This window comes from Geotrypetes seraphini, chromosome 2, assembly GCF_902459505.1.
Source record: "Geotrypetes seraphini chromosome 2, aGeoSer1.1, whole genome shotgun sequence".
In the NCBI taxonomy this organism is placed as follows: Eukaryota; Metazoa; Chordata; class Amphibia; order Gymnophiona; family Dermophiidae; genus Geotrypetes; species Geotrypetes seraphini.
The window spans coordinates 49,265,937-49,287,400 of NC_047085.1; the positions used below are offsets into that span (position 1 = coordinate 49,265,937).

General features: G+C 41.9%; 1 protein-coding gene across 4 annotated transcripts in view; it reads right to left on the minus strand.

The window, feature by feature from the left end:
* The window catches only part of SLC30A8 (solute carrier family 30 member 8), a 52,839-nt gene that overhangs the window by 18,475 nt on the left and 12,900 nt on the right, over positions 1-21,464 (minus strand). For all 4 annotated transcript variants that reach the window (XM_033933889.1, XM_033933888.1, XM_033933887.1 and 1 more), the window contains exons 2-4: positions 14,325-14,521; positions 5,784-5,930; positions 1,780-1,933 (exon numbers count right to left, since the gene is read on the minus strand). In XM_033933889.1, the coding sequence (XP_033789780.1) occupies positions 1,780-1,933; positions 5,784-5,930; positions 14,325-14,403 (380 nt within the window). In that variant the 5' untranslated portion in view covers positions 14,404-14,521. The remainder of the gene's footprint in view (positions 1-1,779; positions 1,934-5,783; positions 5,931-14,324; positions 14,522-21,464) is intronic.

The following is a 21,464-nucleotide window of genomic DNA, read 5'->3' on the forward strand; positions in this document are numbered from 1 at the left end:
CGCCATTGTGTCACACCTGCGCATGCGCAGATTCCCTCCCAACGTGACTCCAAGCATGAGAATAGGTTGAGGGGATGGGGCTAGAGGTTGAGGTTGAGGTGGAACAGGGCGGGGCTGTATGGAAACTGGGCAGGTCTGGGGGTGGGGCCATGGATCCAGATTTTATAATAGTAAAATCTCTTAACCCTAGGTAAGACTGACTTTTATGTGGTCCTATTTATACAGTTAATCTGGCCAGTTAAGTGCTGAATATCGGCACTTAACTAGCTAAGTGCCAACTCCAGAATGCCTCCAAAATAGCCAGTTATCATTTTGGTGCTAACTGGTTATTTTCAGAGGCATTAACTGGTTAAGTGCCACAGAAAATGAGTACTTTATCCAGTAATGTAGTAAAGGGGGGCCGAACTGCCCCCAGTGCCATCTTCACGAGGGCAACGGTACCTTTCCTCCTCTCTGCCTCCCCCTGCGTACCTCTTTAAATGTTTGTTGGCGTGAGCAGCACCTTCTACCTGCTGCTCGTGCCGGTCTCAGCTCCCTTCTGACATCACGTCCTGGTCCAGTCCGTGATGTCAGAAGGGAGCCGAAGCTGGGGTGAGCAGCAGGTGGAAGATGCTGCCTGTGCTGGCAAGCTTTTCAAGAGGTACACGGGGAGTGGGGGGGACAGGTGCTCAAGCAGTGAGTGACGCTCAAGCATCAGGGAAGAGCAGGTGGGGCACACAACGTGGCAATGCCAGGCACCAACCTCCCTAGCTACGCCACCGACATTGTCCTTGCCTTGCAAACAAATATTGCAATGTCATATAGAAAAATATTCACCTACACAGCCACCAAAACTTGAAATGGTCTCCCATCAGCATTAGGACTGAACCGAATTAGCTCAAATTAACCCCCCTCTTTTACTAAGGGCCTGTTTTACAAAGCCGCGCTGCTGCGCGGTAACGGCCCCGAAGCCCATAGAGATTTAAAGGGCTTTTGGGGCTGTTGCCGCATGGCTTTGTAAAACAGGCTGTAAGGCGCACTAGCCGATTTAGCGCATGCTAATAACGCTACCGCATTCATAGAATATAATGGACGTGTTAGCATTTAGAACACTAATATTTAGCAGCTAATATTTAATCGGTTAGCGCGCCTTAGTAAAAGTACCCCTAAAAATTTTTGAAAACTTACCTCTATGACATACCTTGACAACCTACAACATAATCTCTACTACAACCTATAAAATCTTCTACAAACTTCATGATAATACTCTGTCACAAACATTTTTCTGAACTATCACAAATTCTAATAATAATGAATGTTAAAATAATATATAGCCCTCTATGTAAACTTTAAAACTTGTACTCAAAATCGGTAATTCTCATGTAATTCCCCATAATAATGTATGGGCCTTTTCTCATGTAAATCACCTTGAACCTGTTTTGGATAAGAGCGATTCAGAAATTTAATTTAGATTAGATTAACTGGCCAAAAGCTGTTTCTGGCTAGTTAATTACTTTGAATATTGACCCCCATAGTGCTAAGTGGGTACCTACATGCCCTCTTAAACCAGGCACCTTCTTATAAAACTACTCTCTACAAGTTTTGCATAATTTAAATATACAAGATACAAAATCTTTGATGTAATAAATGAATAAATATGGGAAGCAAAAAAACATATGACCTCCACTGGACTTCCCTCCAAGACAAGCATCCAAAACAGGTGCCCCTTTCACCCCACTGTACTTTGTCTTTGCCTTGCAAACAAATATTTCAGTGTCATATGGAAAAATAATAACTTACATGACGTTGGCTATTAATGCACAGACAGAAGTAATGAGCATAGTCTTTCCCTCTATCTTATAATTTGGGTGTAGCATCCTTTCAGAGGCCAAGTACACCAACACCCCTGTCATCACCCAGATTACGATCATTGACAGCAAAGCACCCAGGATTTCTGAGAATGAAAACAATTGGACAAAAAGATATCTTTACTAACACATTAGGTTTCGTAATATAATCTAGTTCAGTGGTTCCCAACCCTGTCCTGGAGGACCACCAGCCAGTCGGGTTTTCAGGACAGCCCTAATGAATATGCATAGAGCAGATTTACATGCCTGTCTCCTCCATTATATGCAAATCTCTCTCATGCTTATTATTCATTAGGACTATCCCAAAAACTCAACTGGTTGGTGGTCCTCCAGGACAGGGTTGGGAACCACTGATCTAGCCTATTCTTATATACAGTATGTTATATACCCTTCCTTAGGTTTATGTATTAATGCTTGTATGTATTACTGTCCTGCGCTACTTTTTGATTTGCTAACCAGTTGCAGCAATTGTCTAATCAGAGAGCATTTCAGATACAGCTGTCATTCCCTATTAGGACTCAATGTTCTGTCATGGGAATCATAAATAAAAAAACTGGGAAGAGTAGACTGTTTCCAAACAGGATTTTTATTATAAATAAGAACTCAGTGCTATATAAGCAAAAACTCAAGGCTGCAGGCGTTTCGGTACTACAACAGTACCTTCTTCAGGACTCTATTTCCAGTGGCGTACCAAGTGGGGGGCGGTCCGCCCCAGGTGCAAGGCCCGAGAGGGTGTTCAGCTGGCTGGGGAATAGGCTGCCGCCAGGGAAATAAAGAAGCCGGCGCCGAATTCTCCCTCCCTGCTGCTTCTCTTCCCCGAGCCGAGCAACTCTAGCCGTCCGACGTCAATTCTGACATCGGAGAGGACGTTCTGGGCCAGCCAATCGCTGCCTGGCTGGCCCGGAACGTCCTCTCCAATGTTAGAATTGACGTCGGGCAGCCAGAGTTGGTCGGCCCGCGGGAAAAGAAGGAGGGCAAATTCGGCGCCGGCCTGTTTCCGATGGCCAGTGGTAGCCTTTCCCCGGCGGTGGTGGCAGCATGGTGGTAGTAGCGGCAGTGACATGGGGGAAGGAAGGGAGAAAGAAAGAAAGGGGGGGAGCCATGGAGCCAGAAAGAAAGCAAGAGGGTGGACAGGGATCCAGAAAGAAAGAAAGGGGGCAGGGTGAAAGAAAGAAAAAAATGGGGCATGGGGAAAGAGAGAAAGACTGACATAGAGAAAGAAAGAAAGAAGGAGGCAGGGTGAAAGAAAGAAATGGGGCACGGAGAGAGAGAGGAAGACAGATGGACATACAGAAAGAAAGGGGGCATGGAGAGAGAAAGAAAGAAGGGGACATGATGACACAAAGAAAAAGTTGGGGGAGGGAATGAAGTCTGGAGGAGAGGAAGCATACAGGAGGCTGAAAGAAGGGAAGAAATATTGGATGCACAGTCAGAAGAATAAAGTGCAACCAGAGACTGATGAAATTACCAAACAAAGGTAGGAAAAATGATTTTATTTTCAATTTAGTGATCAAAATGTGTCCGTTTTGAGAATTTATATATGCTGTCTATATTTTGCACTATGGGCCCCTTTTACTAAACTGCAATAGCAGTTTTTAGCGCAGGGAGCGTCGAGAGCAGCGTGGGGCATTCAGCGCAGCTCCCTGCGCTAAAAAACGCTATCGTGGTTTAATAAAAAGGGAGGGGGTATATTTGTCTATTTTTGTATAGTTGTTACTGAGGTGACATTGCATAAAGTCATCTGCCTTGACCTCTTTGAAAACCCGCGGAATATAAATGATAATTAACATTTTTTCTGCGTACAGTGTGTTTTGTGTTTTTAAAATTTTATTGTTGGTAGATCATTTTGACTTGGCCATGAAGGTAACGGGGAGGGAGGGAGGGAAGCTGCTGAAAGACATCTACTAATCTTTGCAGGCTTGACTGCAGGGAATTATTTTTGTAAAATCATGTTTTGTTATGTGACTGGCATTATTTAGACTTTAATTTCTATGAATGAATAGAATGAAAATGATATAAAATTACTTGCTTGTTTTTATGTGCGTGCGCTGAAGGAAAGTGGAGAGAGAGTGGGCTGAGGACGCTGAAGGGAAAATGGGGAAGAGAGAGTGGTCAGAAGACGCTGATTTATAAATTGACAATTGTACAGAATATTGTTTCTTTATATACTTTAATATAATAAGTTCAATATAAAACAATTCAAGGCTTGTGTGGATGGAATCAGGTGGTTTGTGGGGATGAGGACCGAGCTTACGGGGATTAGTCCAATAAAATGGTATTTTCATATTTCTCATTATTTGTTTTATTTTTATTTGTTAATTTGTAAAGTGGTGATTGTTATGTATCAGTTTTTCAAATTTACATCTACTGTCTTTATATTTTGCACAGCGTTAGAGGACATGTATTACTGTTTTTGTGGTGTTGTGGTTTTGCATTGTATGCAGAGTCTGGTTTCTTGGCAGTTCAGTTTAACTTTTGTCTACATATTTCTATTTTTAGTTTGTGATTATTCCATATTGGGCAAAGTTGTATCTGTCTGTGTGTATGAAAGGGACATGGCTTTCTGATAGCATCAACTGTACAGGATCAATTGACTGTGCAGGTTCTGGTTTGTTTAGTTTTACAATGTATGTGTTGGTGTTCTAGTGCTCACTGCAGTGTTGAAGATGCTGCCTTTTCCTAGGTACACTCTTGTGCGATATGTGGATTGTTACTAAAAATCATATTTTTCATATAGATGGGGGGGTGTCAAAAAATGATGGGCCCCGGATGTCACATATGCTAGGTACGCCACTGTCTGTTTCAAAATCAAATAAAAACTAAACATGAATATAAAATACCCAATATGAAAACATATTAAAATAGATTAACAATATCATACATAAAAACCAAATGATGGGAATCATATTAACATGTGAATGATAGCATGTAAAGACATGCACGATCCATTCAATCTGTTCATTAAGACAGCCCAAGCCTCACCTGCCACTCTATGGAGGTTATACTCCTTCAAGATTAAACATTGGCATTATAAACAGGAGAATTGGAATTTCATCACAATGCCAGTCACAGAAAAGCATTCAACATGAGAGGATGCCCCCCTCTCTTCTAACAATCCCTGGCTTTTACTAAACGGTGCTAGAGGTTTTTAGTGCGGGCCGGCAAGGTAAATACTCTAACACTCATAGGAATTCTTTGAGCATCGGAGCATTTACCTCACTGGCCCGCGCTAAAACCTCTAGCGCACAGTAATTCCTTAAACGGGACAAATCAAGCCCTATAAAAAAAAGCATTGACAAACAATTATGTTTTGAGGAGCTTCCTAAAAGTTCCTCTATCAGCGCGTCACTAAGCCAAACTTTGAATACCATTAATAGGACAGTGCTTAAGGCTCTTCTTTTTGAGGGGGGCACCTAAATCTGTACATCATTTATATAATGTAGTCCTAAAAGTGCGATGGAGCAGGATGTGATGTCAGAAAGGATCAGAGCCAGCGCAAACAACAGGTGGAAGATGCTGCTCGCGCCAGGAAACATTTCAAGAGGTACGCAGGGGTAGGGGGAGCACACAGCACAATGGGTAAGAGTAGGGGGGCACATGGCATTTAGCGAAAAGTAGGGGGCACACGGCGTGCCCTCCCTCGCTACGCCACTGAGGAGAGAGAAGAAGAAAAGCAAGAAAGAACAAGGCCCAAATTCCAAGTGAAAAAGGCATATCAAGGAGGATGAGGATATAACAGAGGCCCTTAGATCTAGCCAGGTCACTGGAGATTTTAGCAAAAGCTATGATCTGAATTAAGAGTTTGGACCATAGAAAATATGGTTCTTTCACTTTAGAAAGCTATTTTAATACGCTTTTCGTAGCATTTATAATGCATTAGCTTTTCTGTTTTGCACGTGACATATTACTATGTTGATTAAAAGGCAGAGTTTGTACCTGCTCTGTGCCACCCAAAATTCAGTCTTTTAGTGGCAGGTTTGGAAGATATCCAGAGGGAGCTAAGGCTGATTAGGAAGCTTGTTAAATCAACCAAGAGGTGAGCTGCATCAGCCATTACAGCCAAACTTCCAGCAATGTACCCACCTACAAGACAAAGAGAGACATTAATGTTTGTCAAATATCTATTAATCTGAGATAGCAGTGCTGATCAAGCACACCACGATTCAAGCCTTTACATTAGCAATATTTTGAGATGTATTTAAGGAAGAGGGCAATTAAGTTTCAAGTTTATTTAAAATTTGATTTTAACACTTATCAGCATTTTTAAGTGTTGTACAATGCTAAAAAATATGGGATACAATTAAAATACTTACAACAGACTTAAATAGACGTAAATACACTTTTTTAAAAAACCCATTGTAGAAAGTTTGTAATGATGTAGGCCACAAGGTAAGAACATAAGAATAGTCACACTGAGTCAGACCAATGGTCTATCTAGCCCAGTATCCCAGTTGCAACAGTGGCCAATCCAGGCCATAAGTATCTGGCAGAAACCCACAAATAGTAACATTTCATGCTACCAATCCAAGGGACAGCAGTGGCTTCCAATTTTCTTAGTCCAAGTTATCCAGAGGTGTAAATTAGAGAATGACATGGGGAAAATTTCTGTCCCCGTCACCGTCCCGTCCCCGGACCACCATCCTCTGCACCGCCCCGTCCCTGCTGGTCCTTTCACCTCCCCGTCCCTGTCTCTGCCGTCCCCTTCACCGCCCCTTCACCGTCCCCGCTGTCTCTTTCACTGCCCCGTCACCGTCCCCGTCTTCAGCGTCTTCTCCTCTTCATCCCCCCATCCCCAGCACCCTTCACGCAGTCCAGCAACTCCCTCCCGCCGGCCAGCCATGCATTTCCCTCCCTCCCTCCTTTTCCCTTACCTTTTCTTCTTGAAACTGGCGATTTTATATAAGGCTACGAGCTGTATTACAGCCGGAGCCTTGAAGTCGCGCCGGGTTGCCTGCTAGAAAAGTCTCCTCCAATGCAACCGGAAACAGGAAGTTGCGTCCGAGGAGACTTTTTCCAGCAGGCAACGTGACGCAACTTCAAGGCTCCGGCTGTAATACAGTTTCAAGAAGAAAAGGTAAGGGAAAAGGAGGGAGGGAGAGGCATGGTCAGCCGGCGGGAGAGAGTGGGCTGCAGGATCGAACGCTCATTCACCGCGCGTTCACTGCTTGTTCACCGCCCCGTGCTACCATTCACCGCTCCACGGGGCGGTGAATGGCCTTGTCCCCGAACTCGCGGTGACCTTATTTTTTGGTCACTGTTTTGGCGGGTTACCCACGGCTAGCCGCGGTAACAACCACCGTGTCATTCTCTAGTGTAAATCCACTATGAATAGCTCCTGAACTTAAATCCTTTTTAGTTACTATCAAAGGGGCTGAGCCTCAGATCCCCATGTGTTGTATGTGTTTTACAATCACACTAGAAAGGGAATTAACCTCACTGGCTCATGATCCCCTCCTTCCCTGTTGTTAATCAAAAACACTTACAGTTCTTAAAACGGGGACTTAACTTTTAGATCCTAGGCAGGATTTGTTGAAAATAGGCAGTGAAAGTCATTGTTACTCAATCTTTCCTGCTGTCTCTGCTAGTCCCTTCGCCAACATTAAGCTAGCTGTCCATTTCGCCCTCAGGCTGCGTCAGGGCTGTAGACTAGTATAATGTTGCGGCTCTATGATTCACAACAGGGCAGGAGGGGAGCATGAGCCAGTGAGGTTAATTCCCTTTCTAGTGTGATTGTAAAACACATACAACACACGGGGATCTGAGGTCAGCCCCTTTGATAGTAACTAGAAAGGATTTAAGTTCAGGAGCTATTCATAGTGAATTTACACCTCTGGATAACTTGGACTAAGAAAATTGAAATGACATTTGAGAAGGGTATTTTATGAAATGAATATATGTTCTTTCTCATCCTGTATATAATTTTGGTGACAGCAGTGGCTTCCCCCATGTCTGTCTCAATAGCAGACTATGGACTTTTCCTCCAGGAACTTGTCCAAAGCTACATTAACAGCTGTTACCACATCCTCTGGCAACAAGTTCCAGAGCTTAACTATTCTTTGAGTGAAAAAAAATATGTCCTCCTATTGGTTTTAAAAGTATTTCCATGTAACCTCATCGAGTATCCCCTAGTCTTTGTAATTTTTGATAAGAGCAAAAAATTGAATCACTTGCATGATATGTTCTAAACCACTATACAAACATTCAGTCCAATTCTGCAGTCATAAATGTTCCCATCCTAGCTGCTGTGAAATTTGAAAGCAAAAAACTCAAACTTGGATTTATTTGGGAGCTTGCAAAGCTAGCCACTGAACTGTCACCTAATGAACTTGTATCATTAAACTTCCATTTATCTGCATAATGTTCAGTACCTTGAATAAAGGAACAATAAGCATTACTAATTATACTGACAGAACTGCCACAGTGGTGGGTCTACAGTTATAATGAATAGTGTAGTTAATATTTCTTTTGAGAAGTAATCAATTACACATTGGGCACCAAAGAAAATCTCCACAAAACAGAGTCAAATGTTCCTCTAAATGTGCCTTATTATCTAAGCAGCATAAGAAAAATGCCACAGGTGTATATCTCAAGATAATGTAATTAATCACTTAGTCAACTCTGGAATTTGGCAGATTCTATCTATTCCTTTTCCAAATGTAATCACCCACAGTAATCCATTACTTGGAAAAGTATTCTTGTTACTAGTTACCTTAGCATCCATGGCAGTAATAACAGGACATAGCATGCTCATTATTAGAATGCTTTACATTTAGCCAAAGCTATAGCTATCATTGAGGTGTGTATCTATAATCCCATCTTCATCCATAGTTGAACGTTAGTGTAAAGTGCAGCTAATACCATGTAGTATCAATAAACTCAATAAATATTGCCTTCCTTATGGTAATTAACTGTACATGAATGTAACATCTTGAACTACAGCTACAAATGGGAGTCAAATCCTAAATAAATAAATTATTACATCAGGGAGTTCTAGGGAGGTAGATCGCTAGACATAATCAATGATTGCTTCTTGGAACAACCAGTCTAGGAACTCAAAAGAGGGAGAAATTAAATTTAAATTAAATTTTAAATTTAGTCCTTAGTGGAATGCAGAAAATAGTACAAGAGGTAACTGTGTTAGGTCTGTTGGGAAACAGTGATCATAATATGATTAAATTCGAGCTGATATCTGAAGTGATATTGCTAAAGAAATCAACTGTTCCAGCATTTATTTTTGAAAGGGCAACTATGATAAAATCAGGAGAACAGTTTAAAAGAAGCTAAAAGGATCAGCAGCAAAGGTTAGGACTTTAAATCAGGCATGGACATTACTTAAAAATATCATCGTGGAAGCCCAGACCAGATATATTCCACATACTAACAAAGGTGGAAAGAAGAGAAAACAAGAGCGTACCTCAAGAAGGATATGGCGATACTCGAGAGGGTCCAGAGAAGAGTAACAAAAATGATAAAGGGCATGGAAAACCTTTCATATGCTGAGAGGCTGGAGAAGCTGGGGCTCTTTTCCCTGGAAAAGCGGAGACTTAGAGGGGATACGATAGAAACTTATAAGATCATGAAGAGTATAGAGAAGATAGAGAAGGACAGATTCTTCAGACTGGCGGGGGCAACAAAAACTAGAGGGCACTCAAACAAATTGAAGGGGGATAGGTTCAGAACTAATGCTAGGAAGTTCTTCTTCACTCAGAGGGTGGTGGACACCTGGAATGCGCTTCCAGAGGAGGTGGTAGAGCAGAGTACGATTTTGGGTTTCAAACTGGGATTGGACGAGTTCCTGAAGGAAAAGGGGATTGAGGGGTACAATTAGAGGGTTACTATATAGTACAAAATGCTTTAGAGTAATAGATCACTTACAGGTCATTGACCTGGGGGGCCCTGCTTTTCAAAAAATTCATCCAAATATCTTAACCCTTCTTCACCTACCTCAAGATATTACTTCCCCAAATAACCCACCTAAACACCTTCCAAGCAAACAGACCCCTAAAATAGATGGTAATCTTACCTACTCTAACTATATTCTCTTTGTCTATATCACACAGTTCGGTACTGTAATTTTATTATCCAACCCCTAAATCCCCTTAGGAATCTATCCAGCTATCTCTCCTCTGTCAAAAAAAAAAAAAAATTGTATCTTCACTGGAAAATGTCCAGTAAAATCTTTTGTAATCCGCCTTGAACTGCAAGGTATAGGCGGAATAGAAATCCGTAATGTAATGTAATGTACTTATGGTCTGACTCGGCAGAAGTGATGCTTATGTTCTTATGGTTAAAAGGGGAAGTGAAAGAGGCCATTAGAGCCAAAAGAACATCCTTTAAAATAGGGGTGTCAAATGTCAATCCTCGAGGGCCGCAATCCAGTCGGATTTTCAGGATTTCCCGAATGAATATGCATGAGATCTATTTGCACGTACTGCTTTCATCGTATGCTAATAGATCGCATGCATATTCATTGAGGAAATCCTGAAAACCAGACTGGATTGCGGTCCTCAAGGACCGACATTTGACACCCCTGCTTTAAAGAATGGAAAAAGGATCCCAATGAAGAAAATAAGAAGCAACATAAGCACTGGCAAGTAAGATGCAAAGCGTTGATAAAGAAAGTTAAAAAAAAGAATATAAAAGAGAAACTTGCCAAAGAGGCAAAAACTCATAGTAACAATTTTTTCAGGTATAAAACATAAAAAAACATAAAGCATAAAACCTGTGAGGGAATCCATGGGAGCACTGGATGATCACTCGGATTTGGGAGATCTGCATCATATGATTTTCTTCTTGGCCTAACCTTACTACTTTTTGGTCACAAGTTTGGCATAACATCAAAAGGATTCTCCCGATACATTCCAAACTCACTAGTGATATTCTCATTTTTAGAGCTCTTGCTATTGATGACTCTCATACTAGTTGGCAGAAATCCCTACTTAATACCTTGCTCACAATCACTGTCCAAATGATTCTACATGACTGGAAATCTGCAGGTCCACTGAACATCACATTCTGGTGGAATACAGTCCTCATGATTCACCTGTATGAATCCAAAGCAGCAGAATTCTCCAATAAACAAACCATAATTACCAAGATATGGGCCCCTATAGTGAACTTCTCTCCATAGCTGTTGACATTTCCACTACTTAGCTTCCTCACATATTCTAGATTTGATATTCTTTTGAGCATGCTCTGATTACTCACTCTACAATTATTACTCAGTGACTGAGTCTACTACAATTCTTTCCTCTCTCTCCAGGTATACTTGTGTCTCCTACAAGGTTGCTGTGTGTGATTCCATTGCTACATATTTTCTGGGTGTTCTTTGAAACCATTCTTTGTACTATTATGTAGTCATGCATTAGCATCTGTCGTATCTGTTTTGCTTGTTATATTATCTGTCAAAATTTTCAATAAAAATATTTTAAATCAAAATGAACAAGCCATATCTGATAATTGGATTTAGCATGTTAGGTTTGGCACATGGGGTGTGTTCTGAGATTTTTTCTTTTGTGGAAGGCTGCAAGCAGACCCTTTTTTTATATCTCATGTAGCACTATTCCCTAATAAGGGGATAAAGTTAAACCAGGCATGCCAAACAGAATTTTTTTAATAGCCTGGGAGCTGCAGGGGGAGCCTGAGAGACAACAACCAAACAGGGTGTACAAGCAATGAGGAGAAAGGGATAGGCACCTGCATTGCTGAGGCAGGTCCCCCACAGGACCAAGCCAACGCCTTGCCAGAGGACACTAAGAAGGGAAACCAGGGTAGTGGAGCCAGGATCTATGCTTTACCAGGTCCAGTCTGGCACTGGGTATCTCAGAGTAGCTGTTAGGCTTAACCTTACTGTGTGGCCTTGGACTGCACAGCAGAGAGCTAGGCCAGGTACCAGAAACACCAGCCTGAACAACATATAATCTGCTACAGCAGGGGTATGGAACTCCGGTCCTCGAGAGCCATATTCATTGAGAAAATCCTGAAAACCCGACTGGAATACGGCTCTCGAGGACTGGAGTTCTCTACCCCTGTACTAGAGCAGGGGTAGGGAACTCCGGTCCTCGAGAGCCATATTCCAGTCGGGTTTTCAGGATTTCCCCAATGAATATGCATGAGATCTATTTGCATGCACTGCTTTCAATGCATATTCATTGGGGAAATCCTGAAAACCTGACTAGAATACGGCTCTCGAGGACCGGAATTCCCTACCCCTGTGCTAGAGGTAGAGAAAAATACTGGCGAGTTCACTGGAAAATATCAATTTGTCACTAGCTTCATTTGCTGGTAGGAGGGGATAACACCCACCCATTTGTTCAGAACAATACATACAGATGACAAGGAAAACCTATTTCTGTTCTGAAGAAGAAGGGTTGCCTTTGAAAGCTAATCAAAAAAATACATTGCTAGTCCAATAAGAAAGGTATCATCTTATTTTACTTTTGTTTTATTTCTATATATTACCCAAGCTTTTCAAATTGCAGCACCTGTTGGCATACTTTAAAAATAATTGGTAAGAGCACAGTCGTGGGGGCAGAAGAATTTTTGTGAACGAACTTATTGAAAATGAAAACAAAAAGGTTTGAGTCATTTTGGCCTGGATTCAGTAAAGGGGTGCCTAGAAAAATGATGCTAGCCACGCATCAATCATACTTAGGCATCGTTTACAGAACTGCGCCTAGCAGCGTCTATGTAAAAACTTAGGTGCCGGGATTTTAAAGGCCTGCATTTCAGGCGCCTATGTTTTTGGAGAATTGCGCTTACCAGCGCCTAAGTCATGCTCCACCCATAAAAATGCACAATTACGCGTCAGGCGCCGCTAAGCACTGTGCGATAAGTGCCTACCTTTTATAGAATCTGGTAGGTGCCTATCGACCAAATACATTTTTTTTCAATTATTGAAGCTATTAAGGGGATTTTGCCAATTAAGGGCCCCTTTTATCAAGCTGCGCTAGAGATTTTTTTTTAACACAAGTCCACACAGTAAATGCTCCAACGCTCACACAATTCCTATGAGCATTGGAGAACTTACCTCAGCAGCCAAGTGTAGTTGATAAAGGGTGTCAGGTCAAAAGCGCGCCGGGACAAAGGCGCGACCAGACAACTGAGCGCAGCGCGGAGGCATGCGCCGAAGAAAGACTGTTTTTAGGGGCTACGACGGGGGTGTGGGGGGAACCCCCCCACTTTACATAATACAGATCGCGCCACGTTGTGGGGGTGTTGTGGGGAGTTTGGGGAGTTGTAACCCCCCCCCCATTTTACTGAAAACTTAACTTTTTCCCTGCTTTTAGGGAAAAAGTTACATTTTCACTAAAATGTGGGGGGTTACAACCCCCCAAACACCCCACAACACCGCCGCGATATGTATTACATAAACTGGGGGGGCTCCCCAACAAAATCCCCCGTCGCAGCCCCTAAAAACAGTCTTTTTCTTCAGCGCGCACCTCTGCGCTCAGTTGTCGGCGCGCGCCTTTGTCTTCCGCTTTACTGTCTATGAACCTTGATAAAGGGGGGTAAGTTAGGTGCCTAACTTTAGGCATCCTTAGAGAATCTGACGCATAGGCCCTCTTTTTTAAAAGGTGCGCTATGCATTTTAGTATGCGCTAAATCAATGCCTGCGCTAACTGCTAACGTGCCCATAGGATAACATGCACGCGTTAGCGTTAAGCGCATGATTAGCGCGCGTTAATATTTACCGCGTGCTAAAAAGCATAGCGCACTTTTGTAAAAGAGGGGGGTTTGTCTTCAGTCTTTTAAAAATTAGATGTGCTGAGACTGGAGTCGGTGCAAAGAATGGCCACCCGGATGGTCTCGGGACTCAAGGATCTACCATACGAAAAACGGCTTGACAAATTGCAGCTATACTCGCTCGAGGAGCGCAGAGAGAGGGGGGACATGATCGAAACGTTCAAGTATCTTACGGGCCGCATCGAGGCGGAGGAAGATATCTTCTTTTTCAAGGGTCCCACGACAACAAGAGGGCATCCGTTGAAAATCAGGGGCGGGAAACTACGAGGTGACACCAGGAAATTCTTTTTCACTGAAAGAGTGGTTGATCGCTGGAATAGTCTTCCACTACAGGTGATTGAGGCCAGCAGCGTGCCTGATTTTAAGGCCAAATGGGATCAGCACATGGGATCTATTCACAGGGCAAAGGTAGGGGAGGGACATTAAGGTGGGCAGACTAGATGGGCCGTGGGCCCTTATCTGCCGTCTATTTCTATGTTTCTATGTTTCCTGCTTTTATCCAATTAACCCATTTTATTATCCTTATCAACGACAATTGAAGTCATATCTTTTTCATAAATGCTTAATCTAGAATTTATAATTCTCCATCATTTTTTGTAATATTTCCAGTGCTAGTCACTAGATTCTTGATTTTTCACTTTGCTTTGGACCTTACTGGGAGAAAGCAGGTTTTAAATGCATAACATAACATAACATGAATCAACTTTATGCCCTTTATCAAATGTTACTGACCTACAATTTCAGTGATCATGAAAGTAAGACAAACTGCTGAAGCTATGTAAAGCTTTTGCTTGGCTTGGTTGTGTTCCATCTTTCTGATTTCACGGGCCTTGGTGTTATGGCAGTGGTATGACCCATTGCTCTGAGATACGTCTTCATCACTGAGTTTCTCTTCATTTGCTCTGTTCTGTTCTGGTGCACTGCCAAAGCTCAAAGAGAGAATAAAAAGTGGAGTGTTAAATGCATGATTTGCATGAAATTCTCCTAGGATGATAAATTCACATTGCATAGTACAAGTTCAGTATTTTCAGGTAAAGCATTTATCACATGTTAATCATGTTTTATATGCAGAAAATGACTCTTAAGAATTGCATGGGATATACTATACACATAAAATGAGACATACAGGTCAATATTCAAAGCCATTTATCTGGATTATTTTTATTTAAAAAATTCCAATACCATTTTATATCAAAACGGTTTACAAAATGGTTGCATATATAAAATCTTTAAACAAACGAAGATGAGTAGAAACGGAAAGATTCAGCTCTTACAACAGAAAGATCAATATTCAGAGAAATGCATCCACAAATAATTGTGTTTTTAGCAATTTTCTGAATGAACTAGCAATGCATTTCCGAATTTGCCCTAAAAGGGTATTCCACAATGGTTTACCCTTTAGTGATCCATGTATAGAAGTGCTTTAGGGTCGAATGCACCTTTGTAAAGCAGATACATCCTTTGTAAAATATACTAAACATTGGGGCTGTTTTACAAAAGGGTGTTAAGCATTGAGCCCGACTAACTCAGGATCTTTGGTTTCTGCCAAAACTGAATTTGCGACCGAAATTAGCCAGGCAATTTCAAAAGAAACTGAAACCATTCAGTGGCATAGCAAGGGGGGGCAGGGGCAGAGGGGGCAGAATACCCCATGCGTCATCTTGGAGGGGGCGCCGGTAGCTCTCCTCCTCTCTGCCCACCCACCTCTTCAAAATCTTCAGTGGCAGTGAGCTGCATCTCTTAGTTGCTGCTCATTCCGACCTCAGCTCTCCTTCTGATTTCACTTCCTGGTCACTAGGAGAAGCTGCTTCTGCTACTGCTGAAGATTTTGAAGAGGTAAACAGGGAGGGCACGACGGGGAAGAGGTACATGGAGAGTGCATGTGCAATGGGGAAGAGTGTGGAGGTGCATAGCAGGGCAAAGCCAGGTGTCACTACCTCCTTCTCTTGCTATGCCACTATCCCCATTCCATGCCCCCAACCATAACAGCCCCCTACTGGTGGCCCCCCCCCACAAGATCACTCTCTGCTGCCCCTTCCTGTCTGACCGACCACCCCTGGTGATCTAGTAGCCTCTTTGGGGGCAGGAATGGACCTCACTGTTCCTGCCCCATGCAGCACTCCAATCCAAATGGCTGCTAAAACTGCTGCAGGTTGTCTCGGAAGCCATTTTCCAATTGGAACCAGTATGGGCAGAGGACTCACTACTGCCCATGTTAGTTGCCATTGCAAAATGGCTGCTAAGACTTCCCATGGGAGCTTTGAGGGAGCAGTGGTATGGGGTAGGAACAAGTGGGGCTCGTTCCTGTCCCAGTAGAGACCACTAGACCACCAGGGCTTCACCAGGGTGTACAGATGTTCAGGATGGACGGGGGTAAGAGAGAGCGATCGTGGGAGGGGGAGGGAAGGAGGTTCAGTTTCAGCTGAAAATGCACAGACATTTTTGGATGAAATCCAAACCTGGGTTTTGTGTCTTTTTCAGTGCCGAATATGAAACCAAAAGTGAAATTTCGTCAACCTCTAGTTAAGCCCTAAATGCGCAATTAGCGCACACTAACTGGCTACTGCAGAACACATTAGAGTGTTTTACAGTAATTTGCCTCTTTACATTTACTCCCCTGCATGTAATCTATTTTTTTAATGTTTTTGGCGGAGGCGTATCATGGGCAGAGAGTGGGCACTCCCATATTACCCAGCTAGTACATTGATTAATTAACGTATGAGGCAGCAAGCGCACCCATGTTAATTCTTTGCAGGTACCCCAAGCTAATTTACATAGTAACATAGTAGATGACGGCAGATAAAGACCCGAATGGTCCATCCAGTCTGCCCAACCTGATTCAATTTAAATTTTTTATTTTTTCTTCTTAGCTATTTCTGGGCAAGAATCCAAAGCTTTACCCGGTACTGTGCTTGGGTTCCAACTGCCGAAATCTCTGTTAAGACTTACTCCAGCCCATCTACACCCTCCCAGCCATTGAAGCCCTCCCCTGCCCATCCTCCACCAAACGGCCATATACAAACACAGACCGTGCAAGTCTGCCCAGTAACTGACCTAGTTCAATATTTAATATTATTTTCTGATTCTAAATCCTCTGTGTTCATCCCACACTTCTTTGAACTCAGTCACAGTTTTACTCTCCACCACCTCTCTCGGGAGCGCATTCCAGGCATCCACCACCCTCTCCGTAAAGTAGAATTTCCTAACATTGCCCCTGAACATGAACACACAACCTGCAATTAGAACAACAGAAAAAGCCCTAAAATATGCCATGTACAATCAGGACTTGGATGCAGAAAGTCCCGCATTAAACTATCTTAAGTCCAGATTTTACTGCAGCTTAGTAAAATGACTCCTTTATATTTCTGCTGGACCTTCTTTTATAGGCGGTAAAAACCCATACACTAATACCATTCTAATCAATTAGCATGCGGCAATGTCGCACACACTACCTGATTAGCACTATCATACCCACTCTCAACTCCTAAACACGCCCCCTTAGAGAAAATTAGGAGAATTTATTTTAATGCACAGATTTCTATGTTTCTATGATATGCAAATTTACTGCAGGATGGCACTGAAGGTTCCACAGTAAGCCTGCGATAAGCGTATACAAGTGCTTACCACAGTTTAGTAAAAGGACCCCATAGTTAAGAGCCAGAGCATGTAATATTTTATATACAAAACACAAAAGTATTAATTGAATTCTAGAATGATGTGTGATCTGTCATCTTTATCATAGTGAAAATAATTTTTTACTATATTGATTATTCCCCTTTAATTTCATATGTGAACTACTGGCTTATCCAATAAGGCTGGTGTCACTAATGTATGGTGATTAAATAACTCGAGGGGAAGAGTTTTATTTATGATAACCAGTCATTTCTTTGGTATGTTCCATTTGCAGATGACACTAAACTGTTCAAAGTTGTTAAAACTCATGCGGATTGTGAAAAATTGCAGGCAGACCTTAGGAAATTGGAAGACTGGGCATTCAAGTGGCAGATGAAATTCAATGTGGACAAATTGAAAGTGATACACATTGGGAAGAATAACCCAAATCACAGTTACCAGATGCTAGGGTCCACCTAGGGGGTTAGCGCCCAAGAAAAGGATCTGGGTGTCATCGTAGACAATACAATGAAACCTTCTACCCAGTGTATGGCTTATGCATGACTTGACTACGCAAGCCTCTACTAAATGCCACCAAGAATATCGTGTTGGCTGAAGCATCTTTTCTTTTGAAGATAAAATTTCTCTCATTTTTCTTCAGTATATGCTTCTATTAAGCTCTGGTCCTGAGAGTATCTGGATAATAAATTTTGATGAAATAAGGAAATTTCCAGCAGATAGTAACACACATTTGTTTAAATCATTATATGAATTAGCTTATTATTACACAAGTCTTTAAGCCTGTTACATTAACAGTTGCTAGAATATATGTCTGTCTGTCTTTCTTTCTGTCTCTCTCCCTCCCGCTGTCTTTCTTTCTGTCTGTCTCTCTCCCTGGCCCCCTTTGTCTGTTTGTCTGTCTTTCTGTCTCTCTCCCTGCCCCTGTGTCTTTCTTCCTTTCTTTTTGTCTCCCTCCCGCTGTCTATCTTTCTTTCTTTCTCCCTCCCTCCCGCTGTCTGTCTGGCTTTGAACTTAAAAATAAGTTCGGCCAGGGAGTGTAAGGGAGCCGGCCAGACCGCAGAACATTACCTTGGGGTCCGCGAGTGCGGGGCCGTTGTCCCAAGCTAAGTGCGCACTCCTACCTGCCACGGACCTACGGATCACGCAGGTAGGAGTGCACATGCACGCTTAGGGTTTTATTATATAAGATGCACAAACACAAGAACTCTATTCGATTTATGCACATTGGTGACATCAATGATGGTATGCGATTAGGAAGTGGCTGGGCTCCGCCCCTTTGGATTTCTGCCTCAATGGGTGAAGGAGCCATGGCTCCATTATTGTGGAGTTCAGGTGCGCTTTAAAGCTCATAATCCCACACTGAGAAGTCACTTCACACTAAAAAATATTTTTACATGAGAAAGTTGTGCTGGAGTTACCTCTTTACCCCGCAGTTTGACTGTGTTATATCAATAATTTTGGATCCTTGTAATCTTGGTGCTTTTTTGGTTCTGAAATTCTATGCTTTGACATTGTTTCAGATCACTGATTAAACCATATCCACATCATTCTCTTCTTGGTTGGGCTGAAAACTTTTCAGCACCCTATCGTATTTTCCACTAGGACATAACAGCAATCACTATGGGTTCCTTTTACGAAGCCGCGGTAGCGATTTGACGCGCATAATAGCACGCGCTAAACCGCCGGACGTGCTAGCCGCTACCACCTCCTCTTGAGCAGGCGGTAGTTTTTCAGCTAGCGCGGGGGGTAGCGCGTGATTAAAAGGCGCGCGCGCTAAAGCCGCTAACGCGGCTTCTTAAAAAGAGCCCTTTATTGTGGAAAGAAACTGTTGCAATTGACTGGCTGTATTACGAATACTTTTTGGAAAAACAGAGCTTTGTATTAAGTATAAATAAAACTAAATAGTATCCTTTTGCCTCACTTGAAAAACTTACTTCATAATTATTCAACTTCCCTATTGCTGGAATGCCTGGACTATGCCTCTATTATTCTTGGCTTGTACAGGAGCAACACAATTCAGGATCTTGGCAATAGCACAATCCCAAATATTTACAAGCTTTAAAAGATCATCACACACAAAACAATTCACAGATGCAGCTCATTGATTGACAAAAACCTTCATGTTGATGAGACCATGTGATTTCCTTGTCTCCTGCTGTACTGCTAAGGCCAAATTTACTGTAACTTTTCAAAGTTAATTTAATAATAATAACAGTTTATTTATATACCGCAAAACCGTGAAGTTCTATGCGGTTTACACAATTTAACAAATACATTTGAAATACAATAAAGGCAGAAAGAAATTAAAAAGTAAGAACCAGTGGCTAAAAACCCTAAGGGGTCCTTTTATCAAAACGCGCTAACGGGATTAGCACGTCGGACATTTCATCACGCGCTAACCCCCGTGGCCGGCTAAAAAACTAATGCCTGCTAAATGCAGGCGTTAGCGGCTAGCGCGGCAGGCGGTTTAATACGCGTTAAACCCCTAACGCAGCTTGATAAAAGGACCCCTAAAATCTGATAATTACATAATATAAATTTTTTACAAATTAACTACCTAGGTACTTCAGAAATAAATGTGTTTTTAGATGTTTTCTAAATTCCCCATAAATTTCAGTAAAAATGAGCAATTGATCTAGAAGATCTTTGCTCCATGCTACTGCTTGATATGAAAGAAGATGCTGATGATATTTTTAAAGTTTGCATTCTTTAACAGGCGGAAAAGCAAAAATCAAATGTGAGCTTCTTTTATGTCTATTAGTTGTAAGAGAAAAAAAGTTCATTTATATATCTAGGAGTCAGACCAAACAGAACCTTAAAACAAAAGCAACTGAATTAAAATTTTACGCGCGCCTCCATTGGCAACCAATGCAACACCCGATAAAAGGGTGTCACATGGTCATATTTTTTTAATCCAAAGATCAACCTGACCGCTGTATTCTGCACCATCCATAATCGGTGCATATGTTTCTGAGAAATTGCTAAATAAGCAATGTTGCAGTAGTCAAGTTGACTCAGTATAAGAGATTGCACCAGAACTCTAAATGATGAGACATCAAAATATGCCTTAATGGTTCGGAACTTCCAAAGAGTAAAAAAAAACCTTTTTTAATCAAAGAATCCACTTGGTCCTTCATTGTTAATCCCTGGTCCAATATTATACCCAAAATTTTAACAGTAGGTTGAATCAAGATAATTAAATTTATTAATGCACAATGGTATGTTGTTGTCAAACGGATGAGGTGAAGCGACAAAAAATTTCATTTTTTCTGAGTTAAGCTTCAACTTTAATTCAATAGTCCATTGCTCCATCAAATCCAATACTTCTGTTGCCTTAGGAATAATTTCAAAAACAGAGGTAGCAAATGGGATAATAATCGTGAAGGCGTCTGCATAACTAAATAACTTTATCCCCAACTGGGATAACTGCACACTTAAAGATGACATATAAACATTAAAAAGCAGTGGGGATAATGGTGAGCCTTGTGGAACACCGGATAGTGTTCAATTTAAAACTAATCCATGGGGATAATGCCATGGAACTGGATTAATCTGTGGCCCATTCACGCTTCTAGATCATTTAGCTATAATTCTGTTCACATATGAAATTAGCCAATGGTTCTTCAACAATCTTTTTCTAGATAATTGGCTCCCTTTAATACTACAGTATAGAAAGGGAACCAATTACTTTGGCCCAGATTCACTAAAGATAGGAACTCAATCTCTGTTGGCCGATTTTCAAACAGCGATTGATTCGCTATCAAATTTGCATACACATGATTTGCATGGAGGTGAAAACAGGTTTAGCGACGATCACCAACTGTAGTGAATCAGGGTCTGTCCTTAAAAAGGGATTCATACAAAAGTTTTAACTACACTATCAAGCTCTAAGAAACCTGTTTGAAACCTGGGGCTTTCATTTGAGCTAAAATCCTGCAAATGTAAAATCTCTGTCTGAGAGGAGGTAATTCTATAAGAGTCACATAAAGTGGAGCTAAAATGCTGGGTGCTAAGAGTGATGTCTATATCAGCAATTATATGCATAATTGCCTTTATAGAATAAGAACATAAGAATTGCCGCTGCTGGGTCAGACCAGTGGTCCATTGTGCCCAGCAGTCCGCTTACGCGGCGGCCCTTAGGTCAAAGACCAGTGCCCTAGCTGAGACTAGCCTTACCTGAGTACAATCTGGTTCAGCAGGAACTTGTCTAACTTTGTCTTGAATCCGTGGAGGGTATTT